The 16182-nt window shown below is 40.4% G+C and overlaps 1 protein-coding gene across 1 annotated transcript in view; it reads left to right on the top strand.

The window, feature by feature from the left end:
- The first annotated feature begins 450 nt into the window (after window positions 1-450).
- The window catches only part of LOC119808216 (zinc finger protein 431-like), a 30268-nt gene continuing 14536 nt past the window's right edge, over window positions 451-16182 (top strand). Inside the window, exon 1 of the mRNA XM_042054606.1 lies at window positions 451-565. Within this exon, the coding sequence (XP_041910540.1) occupies window positions 563-565 (3 nt within the window). The 5' untranslated portion in view covers window positions 451-562. The remainder of the gene's footprint in view (window positions 566-16182) is intronic.

Below are 16182 nucleotides of genomic sequence, written 5' to 3'. Positions count from 1 at the left end.
TTGATTTTCTGAAATACACGTGACAACCAGGAAAAAAACACCTTTAGTTCATCTTACTACATGAAACCACAGAACAAATATCCTCCTTTTGTGTCCTTAAATCACTCCTGAACATCCTTCCACAAGTGTGACAAGGAATTACTCTATTCACAAAGTATAGTGGGCTGTGCAAGATGGTTAGCCACCTAGAGTCCAGGAGGAAGGAAGAAGAAGTGCCTACAGGAAGACAGTAGGATCTGCTATTGTATCCAATGGCAAGTGCTATTGAAATGCACATCTCTGCTGATTTAGAAAAGGTCTTTGCCTTATTTGTAAAGCAGGGCCACGAAACACTGTGCTGTGTCTTTAAGAATAGGCTAACCCTATGGGAGGTGCACTTGTCACTCAGGTATCACTAGCCAATCAGGCCCTCCAGGTGACTTGCCCGTCAGAAGTGGTGGCAGTTCCCTTCCTGGTTCCTGCTTGGTAGTGAAGTGAAAGTGGAGCCAGTCGCGTGTGCTGTTCAACTAAAACGCCTCCTGGGAACTGCGTGGAGCGCTTGGGAAAGCAAGGAAACCGCGGCATGGTGAGTGAGGGGCTGCTGTCCCTGGACTGGGAGGAACAGATGGTGAGGTGCGGGAACCAGTGAGGTGGTTCCTCTCCAGTTCTGCCAGGGAAACTGCAGCCAGATTCCCCATCCTTTCAAGTTCAGTGCTGTGCCTGCAACTCCCTGAATAGGGCAGGCCTCTGAATAACTTTACACTGTGGGCTGAATCTGCTCAGAGCATTGGGAGCAGGGAGCTGTGTGGAGAAACCTCTTTCTAGGCAACATCATCATGCTTATAGTGCGTTCATGGAAAGCAGATTGCCAAACTCGTGGAGGTCTAGTTTCTCTAGTATCTTCTAGATGTTCAGCACTGTGCATTTTACCTTCATGTGTGAGATCCATTTACTGTTAATTTTGTGGAGGTTATAAAATCATCTATATGCTGGGTAGCCCTCCACTTCTATGCCGTGATGTAGAAGAGTAGAATTGGTAATATAAAGAATTTTCCAATTCTTAGAAAATATTAAGTCTCAAAAAGTAGAATTTAACACAGGTAGGACTGTCTCTAAAACACACAAAACTATACTTGTACGCTTGTTGAGCCTCATGAGGCCTGGGCTTGAGGCCCAGTGTAATTTCCTGAGCCTAACTTGAGTTGGCCTGAGGCCTAGTGTAACTTCCTGAGCCTAGCTAGAGTATGAAGACCTGTCTCTGCCCAGCTACAGTTAACGTGGCTTAGTATTATTGGCCCTCGTTTCTTACTCCTCCTTGGCCCATCCCAGGCTTCTCCACCACCATCACAACCCATATAAGTCCCTGCTTGATACAAATAAAGGAGTTTCTGCTTTGACAGACACCCTACTCAGTGGGTGTGTTTCTCCTTGGTGCCCAAGTAGGGAGGATGGCTGAGTTTTGACAATCATCCCTTTCAGCCCCCCAGAGAGTCTGGCAGGTCCCGCTCGCTCTGCCCCAGCTCTTTCTGCAGGAGAACCTTGTAGATTGGTGACCAGGGTAAGGAAGCTTTATCCTGCCAGGAGCTCTTTCTGCCAGAGAACAGGACATGTGATGACCAGGCCTGTTAGAGATTAGGATACTAAATGTTGAATAAACAGGATATTTTTCAGACATTTAACTCCAAACTTTTACAAACAAGCCTTCCCTGGTTTACAACCAGACCATCTGCATACCAAAGAACAGGCCTATAACAAACTGCTCAAGGGAGCATAACAGGGTCACAGCCAACCTTAAGGCCTGATGTGCCATTCAAGTTTCATTTTATTTTAGAGAAAAGCATAGTCTGCCTGATGGGTAATATGACACCAGGTGACAGCTATATGAAAAATAAAACACTGTTGTGTTAAGGACTGGTCTGATCCTAAAGGATTTTATTTAGACCCTCCAGCAGGGAGGAAAAACATTTTTGGGAGAGAGAATAACAGTCTGGGGCCTAGGCTTTGGAAGCTTTCCAAGGGTCTGATGTATTGACAGTTGAACAGAGATCCTTTGGTAATCACTTCGGGTCAAGGCCTTTGTGGAAGGGTTGCTATAGATCCTGAGAACCCTTCAGAGCTATGGTTGTCAATCTCAAGGTCTTTTGGTTTTAGTAATGATCACTTAAGATCCCATATTCCCCTTGTTTAGCATTGTTTAATTATACTCCCTTTGAATTTGTACTAAGTGTGAGGGTTTCTACTCACTTCATTGAAGTCTTTCATTTCCTTCCATTTCCCCCAGGAAGTTGGATACAAGATTCTATTCTTCTTAAGAAACTTACTAGGCATGGAACTTAGCATGTGCAAGAAATCCCCAGCCTTGCTTTTATCTTTTTTTCTTTTTGGTTTTTCGAGACAGGTTTTTTTTTCTGTGGCTTTGGAGCCTGTCCTGGAACTAGCTCTTGTAGACCAGGCTGGTCTCGAACTCACAGAGATCCGCCTGCCTCTGCCTCCCGAGTGCTGGGATCAGAGGCGTGCACCACCACTGCCCAGCTTTTTTTCCTCTTCCTTCCTTCCTTCCTTCCTTCCTTCCTTCCTTCCTTCCTTCCTTCCTTCCTTCCTTTCTTTTTTCTTTTTCTTTTCAAGACAGGGTTTCTCTGTAGCTTTAGAACATGTCCTGGAACTAGCTCTTGTAGACCATGCTGGCTTCAAACTCACAGAGATCTGCCTGCTTTTGCTTACAGAGTGCTGGGATTAAAGGCCTTTGCCACCACTGCTCAGCTGCTTTTATCTTCTGTACTTTCTACTTGTCCTATCTTCCTTATCCCCTGTGACCTTCACCATAGGACCCTGTCACTATTTCATGCCACGGGTGTACTTAAGAAATTATTCTGGGAATATCTTTGCTGTCTAACCCTCCTGTCTGCCTGAGTGGCTAGACCTACAAATTGCCTATCTTTTTTGAACTGTTCAAAGTCTACATGGAACATGAACCCAAAAGACACATAAGGATGACAGCACATGTGGAATGTAAAAATCTGTCTAAGTTGGCTCCTCTTTGAGTATTAGGCAGAGATAGATGTGTACCATCATTAGAGAGATTTTTCTTTGTTAATCCCCTTTGTATGAAGTGATTTATCAAAGGGAAGGCATATTAATTCTAGAACTGTTGTATTCCATCCTGTTGGAAAAACTGTGTTTGAGACGAGCTATCTTAGGTTGACTTGGGTGGCCTTGTATTACACCTTCAAAATTCTTAAATTGCATGACTATACCATCTCAGTTTTAAAATAATTTATTAGAGTCATTTAGTCAGTTAACTAGTGCAGTCACAGTAAAAGGATCCATATATGTATCATTGCTTCTGTCTTCTGACCAAAATAGGAGGAAGAATTTATTCTGTACATTGCAGGAGAAACAGGGTAGGCAACCAGCTCCTGGAGTCAGCATTATGATAAAGGACTTGATTGACATCAGGGGAGTGTTTCTGTAATTTCTCAGCATGTTTTAATCCATATCATGTGAATGAACACAGATCAGTGTGGGTGTAAGGTTATCTTGAGCCAATGAATATTGAAGATATAATTAAGCAGGGATCCTATGTAGATATGTTCAGGCCTGCTTGACACAGTTATGTGAGCTCAGAGGTTTGAGAAACAGTCTATTGATTTTAACTCTGTGTCAGGTTACAGATCTCAGTAGACAACTTGTACGTATGGGCAAAATCAGACTATCTCTTATTAATAACTTTCCCTCTTCTAGGGAAAGGCCTACTATTTTTCAAAGTCAGTATACCTAAGCTTTTTAATCTTAAAAATATAATATTTTTTTATCATTTTAAAAATCACTTATTGTTATCAATTTTAAATATTTTCTTTAAGTGGATTCCTGTCTTTATCTCTGTTTCTCTTCCCCAATGTTTCTAGGTCATTAATAGCTTCAATCCTTTTGTCTCGATTGATGTTGATTATTGATTTCTGTGTAAAGCAATATGTTATATAGTTTAGGTTTGCCTCATGTTTTGTAAATGAGAATTGCTTTGAACACCTAACCTTGCCTCTTCTACCCAATGCTGGGAAGACAGTTCTGCAAACTTCTTCCAAACTGGGCCTTCACTAGGCAATGAAAAGGAAAATTAGACCAGTTCATATATGACCTCCAGTCTTTCTGTATTTTGGGGGGGGACTTATATATGAAGAGGGACATGTGCTCTAATTGGGTCATTGAAAACTTGAATCTTACTGAAGCTGGTCAGTAAGATTGTAGAAAAGGAGAGGAAAGTAGGAGGGTGAGAGCTTTCCTGCTTCAACAGTAGTTGAGATCAGCAATGTGGAATTAGGTAGTCAATTTGAGATGCTTCACAAATTGGCCATTTCTTATAGTTCACAGACACAAGCAATAAAAATCTGTGTAAAGGACTGACCTGATCATGAAACCAGTTGTTATAGAAACAGTAGTTCAACCAAAATAGAAGATCTGGGTGTCCAATTTCTTGAGTTCTTTGTATATTTTTGAGATGAAACCTCTGTCTGATGTAGGGTTAATGAAGATATTTTTCCATACTGTAGGCTGTCGTTTTGTCTTGTTGACCATGTCCTTTGCTTTACAGAAGCTTTTCAGTTTCAGGAGGTCTCATTTATTAATTGTTTCTCTCAGTGTCTGTGCTGCTGGGGTTATATTTAGGAAGTGGTTCCCTGTGCCAATGCATTCAAGTGTACTTCCCACTTTCTCTTCTATGAGGTTCAGTGTGGCTGGCTTTATGTTGTGGTCTTTGATCCATTTGGACTTGAGTTTTGTCATGGTGATAGATACGGGTCTATTTTCATTTTTCTACATGTTTATATCCAGTTATGCCAGCACCACTTGTTAAATATGCATTTTTTTCCATTTGATATTTTTTGCTTCTTTATCAAAGATGAGGTGATTGAAGATGTGTGGATTGATATCCACGTCTTCTGTTTGGTTCCGTTAGTCCTCCTGTCCTTTTTTTTTTTTTTTTTTTTTTTTTTTTTTTTTTTTTTTTTTTTTTTGGTTTTTCGAGACAGGGTTTCCCTGTAGTTTCTAGAGCCTGTCCTGGAACTAGCTCTTTTTTTTTTTTTTGGTTTTTCGAGACAGGGTTTCTCTGTAGCTTTGAAGCCTATCCTGGAACTAGCTCTTGTAAACCAGGCTGGCCTCGAACTCAGAGATCCGCCTGCCTCTGCCTCCCGAGTGCTGGGATTAAAGGCGTGTGCCACCACTGCCCGGCCTCCTGTCTGTTCTTATGCCAATACCAGGCTGTTTTCAGTACTGTAGCTCTGTAGTAGAGTTTGAAGTCAGGGATTGTGATGACTCTAGAAGTTCTTTTATTACATAGGATTGCTTTGACTGCCTGGGCTTTTTGCTTTTCCAAATGATCTTTCGAGATCTTTGAAGAATTTTACTGGGATTTTGATGGTCATTGAGTGGAATTTGTAGATTCCTTTTTGTAAGATTGCCATTTTTACTATGTTAAATCTGCCTATCCAAGAGCATGGGAGTTATTTCCACTTTCTGGTGTCTTCTTCAATTTTTTTCTTCAAAGATTTAAAGTTCTTGTCATACAAGTCTTTCACTTGTTTGGTTAGAGTTACTCCAAGATATTTTATGCTATTTGTGGCTATTGTGAAGGGTGTTGATTCTCTGATTTCTTCCCCAGCCCTTTTATCATCTGTGTACAGGAGGGCAACTGATTTTTTTGAGTTAATCTTGTATCCTGCTACTAACCAATGAAAGTAACACATAGACAGGTGACCATCCTCCATCAGTTTATGAGTTGTAGAAGTTCCTTGGTAGACTTTTTGGGATCACTTATGTAAACTATTATATCATCAGCAAACAGTGAGAGTATGATTTCTTCTTTTCCAATTTGTATCCCCTTGATCTCTATCTGGTGTCTTATTGCTCTAGCTAGGACCTCAAGAACTATATTGAATAGATATGGAGAGAGTGGAAACCTTGTCTTGTTCCTAATTTCAGTGGAATTGCTGGGAGTTTCACTACATTTAGTTTGATGTTGGCTTTTGGCTTGCTGTATATTGCCTTAATTATGCTTATGTATGTTCCTTGTATCCTTGCTCTCTCCAAGACATTTCTCATGAAGAGATGTTGTATTTTGCCAAAAGGTTTTTTGGCATCTAATGAGATGATCATTAGCTTTCATTGTGTCTCCTAAATTTGGGTATGTTGTGTGGTCATTTTCATTGAATTTTAGGAAGTCTTTAAATTTCCCCCTTTATTTCTTCCTTGACCCATTGATGATTCAGGTGAGCATTGTTTAATTTCCATGTGTTTGTGGGTTTTCTGGAATTTGTATTGCTGTTGACTTCTAGTTTTAAAACATGGTGATCTGATAAGGTACATTGGGTTATTCCAATTTTTTGGTATTTGTTGAGGTTTGTTTTGTTAGCGGGTATGTGGTCAATTTCTGAGAAGATTCCATGAGGTACTGAGGAGAAGGTATATTTTCTGTTTGGATGGAATATTCTATAGATGTCTGTTAAGTCCATTTGAGTCATCACATCTGTTGGTTCTCTTATTTCTCTGTTCATTTTTTGTCTGACCTGTCCAGTGGTGAAAGGGGAGTGTTGAAGTCTCCCACTGATGGAGGAGAGTTATCTGTCTATGTTTCTTTCATTGGTTAATTAATAAAGAAAACTGCCTTGGCCCTTTAAGAGACAGAGAGTTAGGTAGGTGGAGTAGACAGAACAGAATTGTGGGAACAAGGAAGTAGAGTTGGAGAGACGCTTCAGGCAGTCGCGTGGTGAGTCTCCATGCTGCTCCTCTCCGAGATGGACGCAGGTTAAGATCTCTCCTGGTAAGCCACACCTCGTGGTGCTACACAGACTAAATATGGGTTAAGGAAGATGTGAGAATTAACCAATAAGAGGCTGAAACTATGGGCCAGGTAGTGATTTAAAAGAATACAGTTTCCGTGTAATTATTTCGGGTGTAAAGCTAGCCGGCGGCCGGGTGGCGGAAAGCTAGCCGGTTGCTGTGACCTGGGCGGCGGGTGGCAGCCCGCCGCTTCACTCTACAGATTGGCGCGCCAACGTGGTGACCAAATCCACGTAAAAACCTGAAAAAGCTTTAAATAAAGGAGAGAGAGAGTTTAACACGGCTTTTTGCTGTTTGCCTGGACATGCTGTAGAGAGATCTCCTGTTTCCGCAATAGCGGCACAAAAAAAAAAAAAAAAAAAAAAAAAAAAAAAAGCTGAGTCATTTTAAAACGCAGCTTCCTGTGCTGTGCTGCCAGTGCGAACTCTGGCTTTAAAGCATTTCAGTGGCTTTTATGGACTGGATGTTTGTGTGCCCGCTGGGGATCGGAAAGAAGGTTCTCTGAGACCATGCTCTGAGGCAGGAGTGGCTTAGGCTCTGCTCCGCCATGCTGAACTGTACTGAGCTCAGGCAGGATCTATCGTAATTACCATGATAACAGCGCAGTTAAGGTTTAGACTTGGCTGTAAACACGCGGTACCATATTACCCCTACCTGGCGCAACTTAAGTTTTTAAGAAGTGGTTAACCTTTTAAGAAGTGCTCCTGGATAGTAAAAAATTACAGATTCACAATAGAAAAGATTCAGACATAAAAGACTTTTAAATGAGTCACAGTGTTGGATGAATGTATGTAGGCTTGAGAGAGAGAGAAGAAAATATAAAAAATAAAGTTAATGCCTAAAAAAAGGCTAAAGTCTTTAAAGAGACAGAATAAAGTAAAGTGATAGAATGAAAATAAGCCGCATAAAAATGGAAAATTCACAGAGAGTCTGGATTATGTATTTTGTTGTGTTTTCTTTGATTTTTTTTGACTGTAAAGGAGCTAAGTACAGAGAGACATTTCATTATATGGGCTGCCAGGCTAGACCAGAATGGACATCTTAACGGTATGACTTCAGGATTTGGATCTAAGAACATGATGCTTTGGAAAAGAGTTTCTTCTTTTGTTTTCACAGAGGACGAGACTCTGTGGATTGCTTCTATCCCAATATGGTATGATAGACCACGCCCTCCTGAAAGGTTGCTGTGAACATCTTCAAAAAATTACTTCACTCAACTGCCAACTGAGAGGAACCTAGCACACAGGTTACACCATGAAAGACCTAAATAACAGCGCCCCCATTCAGCAGGAAGCAGTTTGGAGAGAAAAAACTGCGCCCATTTTCCCAAATATTGTTTATAAATGTTCTTTTACATTTAAAGGGGGAGATGATATAGATATGAATTTGCATTGGTATGGATTTTAAGGTCAATTTGTTATATGTATATGTATTTCTGATTTTGATTAAGCTATTGTGATTGTAGTTCATTTTAAAGAATGTAATGTATAATTAGGAAATATAGGTTGTTAATGGATAATCATCGATTAATAGTCAAGCTTGTAGTCATGTTAGTCATTTTCTAGATGTGCATAGATATATTTCAGATAGGCATTCTTCATATCTTTCAAAGACTGCAGAATATGGCATTTAATGTTTTAATAACTTAGGGTTTTTCATGACAATGAGACACGTCTGCTCCTGGCAGCACCAATCTACTTCAAGAGGAAGATGGGCATCGAAGAGGCTACCTATGGAGTTTGTTAGCCATTTGGGCAAGAAAATGCTCTTGCCTGGACTGTTGCATAAACTGGACACAAGGAACCCACAGAAAGAGGACTGCTGAACTTGCCTAAAGGTGAGATGGTCTTTCGGGGTTCCTGATTCATGAAAGAGTCTGCGAGACGTTCTGGAGGACACAGCAGAAAGTGACTGAACTGTCTTTGGAATTTTTCTGCTTCATGGAAATGTCTGCTGGATACTATGGGCCTGAAGCCCGAAGATGGATGCCCCAACGGTACAGAGGAACTTTGGGTGACTGTCCAGGCAGCGAGTTGTCTCTGTCATTTCTAGAGTTTTATAAGTTACTTATTTCTTGTTTACTTAGGTAGCATTATATCCTTCTGGAGTCTTTGATGGAGTTGAAGAATGGTTCAATAGTTATAGTTTTCCTTAGTTATGATAAAAGATAAAATAGATTTAAATATTGTAACTGTAATTCTTGCTTGATAACTGTTTTGTTATATGTAATTTTGCTATGTTAAAGTTGAAGCCTTTCTTTTTTGTTTAAACAGAAAAAGGGGAAATGATGGAGGAGAGTTATCTGTCTATGTTTCTTTCATTGGTTAATTAATAAAGAAAACTGCCTTGGCCCTTTAAGAGACAGAGAGTTAGGTAGGTGGAGTAGACAGAACAGAATTGTGGGAACAAGGAAGTAGAGTTGGAGAGACGCTTCAGGCAGTCGCGTGGTGAGTCTCCATGCTGCTCCTCTCCGAGATGGACGCAGGTTAAGATCTCTCCTGGTAAGCCACACCTCGTGGTGCTACACAGACTAAATATGGGTTAAGGAAGATGTGAGAATTAACCAATAAGAGGCTGAAACTATGGGCCAGGTAGTGATTTAAAAGAATACAGTTTCCGTGTAATTATTTCGGGTGTAAAGCTAGCCGGCGGCCGGGTGGCGGAAAGCTAGCCGGTTGCTGTGACCTGGGCGGCGGGTGGCAGCCCGCCGCTTCACTCTACATCCCACTATTAGTGTGTGGGGTTTAATATACGATTTAAGCTTTAGAAGTGTTTCTTTGACATATGAGGGTGCCCTTGTATTTGGGGCATAGATGTTCAGTATTGAAATTTCCTCTTGATGGATTTTTCCTGTGACTAATATGAAATATCCTTTTTTGTCTCCTTTGACTGATTTTAGCTTGAAGTCTATTTTGTTAGCTATTAGGATAGCTATACCGGCTTGTTTCTTAGGTCCATTTGATTGGTATATTTTTTTCCACACATTTTACTCTGAGATGATGTCTGTCTTTGAGGTTGAGATGTGTTTCTTGTATGCAGAAGAGGGATGGATTCTGTTTTCGTATCCAATCTGTTAGCCTGTGCCTTTTTATAGGTGAGTTGAGCCCATTTACATTAAGGGATATTAATGACCAGTGGTTGTTCTCTCCTGTTAATTTAGTTATCATCGTTAGTGATGTTAATTTGTGCATTTTTCCCCCTTCGGCATTTGCTGTAATGAGATCATCAATCATCTGTGTTTTTGTTGGTGTAGCTATCATCCTTGGGTTGGAGTTTTCCTTCTAGTATTTTGTATAGGGCTAGGTTTTTGGCTAGGTATTGGTGATATTAAGATTTGTCATGGAATATCTTGTTTTGTCCTTCTATGGTGATTTTCAGTTTTGCTGGGTATAGTATTCTGGGCTGGCATCCGTGGTCTCTTAATGTCTGCACAGTGCTTGACCATGACCTTCTGGCTTTCGTCTCCACTGAGAAGTCAGGTGTAATTTTGATAGGTCTATCTTTATATGTTACTTGGCCTTTTTCCTTTGCAGCTCTTAATAATCTTTCTTTACTCTGTATGTTGATTATTATGTGGCGAGAGGACTTTTTTTGGATGCAGTCTATTTGGTGTTCTGTAACCTTCTTGTATCTTCATAGGCATATCTTTCTTTAGGTAGGGAAAGTTTTCTTCTATGATTTTGTTAAATACATTTTCTGTGCCTTTGAGTTGAACTTTTCTTTCTTCTATACGTATTATTCTAAGATTTGGACTTTTTATGGTGTCCCATATTTCCTGGATATTTTGTGTTAAGCTTTTATTAGATTTAATGTTTTCTTTAACTGATGAATCTATTTCCTCCATTGTATCTTCAGCGCTTGAGATTCTCTCTTCCATTTTTTTTTTTTTGTATTCTGTTGTTCATGCTTGCATTTGCGGTTCCTGATCTTTTTCTCATGATTTCTGTTTCTATAATTCCTTCGGCTTGTGTTTTCTTTATTTTTTATCTCAGTTTTCAAGTCCTGAATAGTTTCTTTTATATGTTTGAGTTCTTTATCTTGGTTTTCTTTAGGTGATTTGCTGATATCTTCCAGCTTTTTTTTTGTTTTTTTCCTTCATTTCTTTAAGGTAATTTCTCATTTCATCTTTAAGAATTTCACACATTCTCTTGAGGTTATTTTTTTTTTTCGAGACAGGGTTTCTCTGCAGCTTTAGAGCCTGTCCTGGAGCTAGCTCTTGTAGACCAGGCTGGTCTCGAACTCACAGAGATCCGCCTGCCTCTGCTTCCCGCGTGCGCCACCATCGCCCGGCTGAGGTTATTTTTTTTTTCTCATGGTTTATTTTTTTTATATTTAAAAATTTCCATCTCCTCCTCTCCTCCCCCTTCCCTCCCCTCCTCCTCCCCCTTCCCTCCCCTCCTTCTCCCCCTTCCCTCCCCTCCCCTCCACCCATACCTCCCCTCCCTCCCTCTCAAGGCCAAGGAGCCATCAGGGTTCCCTACTCTATGCTAAGACCAAGGTCCTCCCAACTCCCCCCAGGTCCAGGAAGGTGATCAACCAAGCTGAGAAGGCTCCCACAGAACCCGCCCATGCAGAAGAATCAGAGCCCAGCGCCATTGTCCTTTGCTTCCCAGTCAGCCCCCGCTGTTGGCCACATTCAGAGAGACGGGTTTGGTCGCATGATCCATCAGTCCCATTCCAACTGGAGTTGGTGATCTCCCATTAGTTCTGTCCCACCGTCTCCATGAGTGAACGCACCCCTCACGTTCCTGACTTTCTTTCTCATGTTCTCTCTCCTTCTGCTCCTCATCAGGACCTTGGGAGCTCAGTCCAGTGCTCCAAAGTGGGGCTCAGTCATTTTCTTCATCTATCGCCAGATGGAGGTTCCCTCACGTTCCTGACTTTCTTTCTCATGTTCTCTCTCCTTCTGCTCCTCATCAGGACCTTGGGAGCTCAGTCCGGTGCTCCAATGTGGGGCTCTGTCATTTTCTTCATCTATTGTCAGGTGGAGGTTCTATGGTGATATGCAAGAAATTCATCAGTATGGCTATAGGAACTAGCCTTTTCAGGCTCCCTCTCCTCAGCTGCCCAAGGAACTAACTGGGGGCGTCTCCCTGGAAACCTGGGAACCCCTCTAGGGTCAAGTCTCTTGACACTGAGGTTATTTTTTTTAGATCATTTTCTTCTTGTTCATTCATATTTGTTTGTTCAGGTCTTGCTTTTGTAGGGTCTTTAGGTTTTACTGGTATTGTGTTGCTCTTTGTGGTGTAGCATGTGATATTACATTTATTTTGTTTTTTCAAGGCAGGGTTTTGCTGTAGTTTTAGAGCCTGTCCTGGAACTAGCTTTGTAGACCAGGCTGGCCTCAAACTCACAGAGATCTGCCTGGATCTGTATGTAGACTGCTGGGATTAAAGGTGTGTGCCACCACCACCCGGCTGATCTTACTTTTCTACTGATCTTTTCCTCTAATAGTTGTGGTTGGGGCTGTCTGACATTCTGATGAATAATCTTCTAGGTGTCACTGAATCCAAAGCTCAGATGGTTGTTCTTCATGGTACAGTCAGTGTAACAGTTATAGTTATCCCATTGGTTATTCCTGTTCCTGGAGGTAGCTCAGTACTCCTGTGCTTTCGTCTGCTCCCTTGGGGTTTGCTGTCTCAGGCTTACTTTGGCCTAGGCTGCTGGCTTTGATCTGTGTCTTTAAATCTTGGTCTGGATATCCTCCTGTAGAAGTCCCTGGCTTGGAGTTGTACCTGTTGTGGTGGAGATCACTGACTCTGGATCTGGTTGCTGGCTCAGTCCTGATCTGCCTGTGTCCCGGGACTGGGTTTGCTCCTGGCTTCTGCTCCTGGTGGATCTTGTTCTCTCTGTGTCTTAGGTAACTGGTTCAGTCCCACTCCAGTTCTGGTAGAGATCGCAGACTCTGGGTGAGGTCGTTGGGTCAATTCTGCTCTGCCAGTGTGCTAGGACTGGGTTGGCTCCCAAGGCTGGATTTGCTCCTGGTTTCTGCTTTCAGTGGAGGTTGTTTCCTCCAAAACTCTCTGTCCTAGGAATCTTATGATTTAATTTTTATTAGTATCTTGTTGTTCTTGTATAAGTGACCATATGTTTGTAGGTCTGTCTTTGTGTATTGTTTTGTCAGCGGTGTATCTATGTGGCTGATTTTATTAACTATCATTTAAGTTTATTGTTGTTTCTCTATAAAATGACATATCTTCACCATTTTTATTCAGAAAGTTTACTATTATGATGTTATGTGTTCCTCGAGCATTTGTTGGCTTTGGATGTTTCTGGGGAAAGACAGTTGTATTTTTCTCTTCTTGATCTTAGAGGCTTGCTTCTCCTCATTTCTTCATATATCTGTGTTTTCTTGTTGTTGCTGTCTCTCTCTGTGTGTGTGTGTTTGTTGCTTAAATGATTGGTATTGTTAATATACTGGTTTTGTGCTTTTAAAATCTTCTCATCTCATATATCATTGGCTGTGTCTTAATTAGCTTCAACTATCAGCATGACAGCCTAGAGTCATCTGAGGGAGCATCACTTAAGGCTTTACCCAGATCAGAACTGCTAATGACTATTTTGTGAAAAATTGTGTTGATTGATGATTGATGTGGGAAGCCTCTTCCACTGATGTTTCAATACGCTAAGCAATTGGGCCTGAGATGGACAAGAGAGCTAGGTGAGTGTGAAACATTAATTAAACAAGAGCGAAATCTAGAAAACAATGTTTCTCTGTGGTTTTTGTCTTAAATTTCTAGCTTGAGTTTTTATTCTAAGCTCCTAGTTGTGGAATGTGATCTGGTAATATCAATCAAATAAATCAGTTCATTACCTGAGATGCTTTTGGATAGAGAATTTAATCACAGCAAGAAACAAGCAAGTTAGGTCAAAACGTAGTTCACCAAAAGTGATTTTGTTGCTGGATAGAATGTGGGAATGTTGTCTTCTGGAGGAATATGGAAGATAGTAGGACTTTAGATAGCAAAAGCCATAGAAAGCTGCACATAGAGCTTAATTGGCTTTTGTTGTAGGGCTTGGAATATTAGAGTAATGAAAGTAATTCAGACAGTGGGGCTTAAGGTCACAATTATTTTCAGTGGGAAATAGAATCTATGAAAAATTCTGCTAGAGTCATTTGTATAAAATTTTGTCCTCCATTTATTCCTATTTTCTATATGCTCTGAGAAACTGAGTAAGGCAGAATTAAATAGTAATTGGCTGGTTTCTCAGACAAAGTATTTATTCTGTTAGGTGTTTGTTACTGATGACTCATCCAGGTCAACAGTGCAGAAAGAAGTGAAAAGTCAGTTTCATGGAGAAAAAGAGACTAGGTAGTTTCAAATTGTAGTTTCAAACTGTAGTTTCAAATGTGGTGAAGTGAAGGCAGGCAGGAAATTTCAGGAAGTTTAGCACCATTAAAGAGAAGGCTCTTCTCATCATTTGAAGCCTAAAAAGGTACTCTAGTGAAGATTCCATCCATTTTAGCCTTCAGTTTCTGAAAGGAATAGGCAACTTGATTCCTAATCTGAAGAAACTACTTCATCCAGATCTTTCTGTAACTCTGGTGGTTGTGTCCATCACAACTTAGATGCCAAATTTGGGAGGATAACCCGTGTTGTACTGGTTCTGGAAACAACAATGATGAAAAAAAAATAATAGATCATAGATTCTTCCTCTCTAGTTTCAGTTCAGCACTGTTGCAACCATCTGTGTTTGGTGGAGTCAGGAACCAGTGAAGGTACTGTGAGAGTACTTTGCATAAAATTGTGACAATAAAGACAGTGTTGTATTTTGAGATGATTGGACATTGAGATATCCAAGGTATGAGACATCACCCATGGAGAGCTGCATACAGGGAGTAGAAGTACCAAAGGAGAGACATGTATGAAAATTTTCATGGATAATGCTATCTAAGCCCTTTGAGAATGAAACCTGTCTGAGACAGAGCTCTAGGATTTGTTTGTTCTACTGAGTTCAGTCTAGCTTTGGTCCAGTCTTCCCTCACTGTGTCTACATTTCTTTCTTTTTGTAAAATTTATTCTTCTCATAAAATGCATCCCAACTGCAGTTTTCCCTCCCTCCACTCCTCTCAATCTTCTCCACAGCTCTCCTCTCACCAGATCCACTTGTCTTGTATTTCACTTCAGAACTGGGCAGGTATCCCAGGGATAGCAACAAAACCCTCGATAACAAGTAACAATAGGACTTCATAAAAACCCTCATATCAAGGCTGGATGAGGCACCCTAGCAGGAAGAAAAGATTTAAAAGAATACAAAGTAGAGTCAGAGATACTCCTGAATTCTCACTTTTAAGAGTCACAAAATGACACCAAGCTATACAAAGATAACATACATGTAGAGAACCTGCTGTAGACTCGTGCAGTCTCTCTGATTGCTGTTTCAGTCACTGTAAGACCCTATGAGCCCTACTTAGTTGATTCATTGGGCTGTGTTGTCCTGTGTTCATTTAGTTAGGAAAGGTTTTGACCATGAAGTTTTTGAAAACATTTTATTGGTATTTGAGCTAAGATTCTTCTTTAATTTCTATTTTTCTTACGTTTTAACATTTCATGGTGTTCCACTTTTCCTGTATATTATAATTCAGGAAATTTTTAGATTTTATATTTTCCCTGATTAATAGATCCATTTCTTCTATCATATCTTCAAAGCCTGAAATCCTCTGTTCCATGTCTTTTATTATTTTGGTGATACTTGCCACTGTAGTTTCTGTATGATAATCTAGATTTTCATTTCCAGAATTCCTTCAGTTTCCATTTTTTAAATTGTTTCTGTTTCTATTTTTAGGTCTTTAACATTCATTTATTTCAATGAACTGTTTTTTTGTTTTGCTTTCTTTAAGGAATTCATTAATTTTTGAAAATATTTCATTATCTTACCCTTCTTTCTTTAAGGAATTCATTCACTTCTTTCTTAAGGATATCTGTCATCTTTATAAATTTCATCATAACTTAAATGTGATTCAGTGGTGTTAGAATATTAAGAGCTTGCTGTATTAGTATAGCTGGAATCTGGTAGTGACATTACTCTGGTTGTTGCTGATTGTGTTCTTATACTGGTGTGCAGGTATCTGGGTTTGAGGTGCTTGTAGTTCTAGGTGCTGATTTCTCAGTTTGTCTTTTTTAAAATTGGTATTTTGTTCCTTAGTTTCTTTGCTCTCTTGTGTGGCCTATAGTTGAACATGGATTCTCAACCAAAATTGATGATTGGAAATTTTATAGTAGTTGTGACCTTTGTTCCAGCAGGGAGCATCTGCCCAAGTTTGGAGTTATAAAAAAGGAAGAGGGGAAGGAGCTTAAGGAATAGTATTGATACTGAAAGAGTATGGAGGTCAGTGGGTAGGTGGCCTGCATGGACTTCTGGGGGATGCTG

The sequence above is a fragment of the Arvicola amphibius genome, chromosome 2 (assembly GCF_903992535.2).
Source record: "Arvicola amphibius chromosome 2, mArvAmp1.2, whole genome shotgun sequence".
Classification (NCBI taxonomy): Eukaryota; Metazoa; Chordata; class Mammalia; order Rodentia; family Cricetidae; genus Arvicola; species Arvicola amphibius.
Note: the sequence above shows the minus strand (reverse complement) of the source record. Positions and strands in the feature narration are given on the sequence as shown.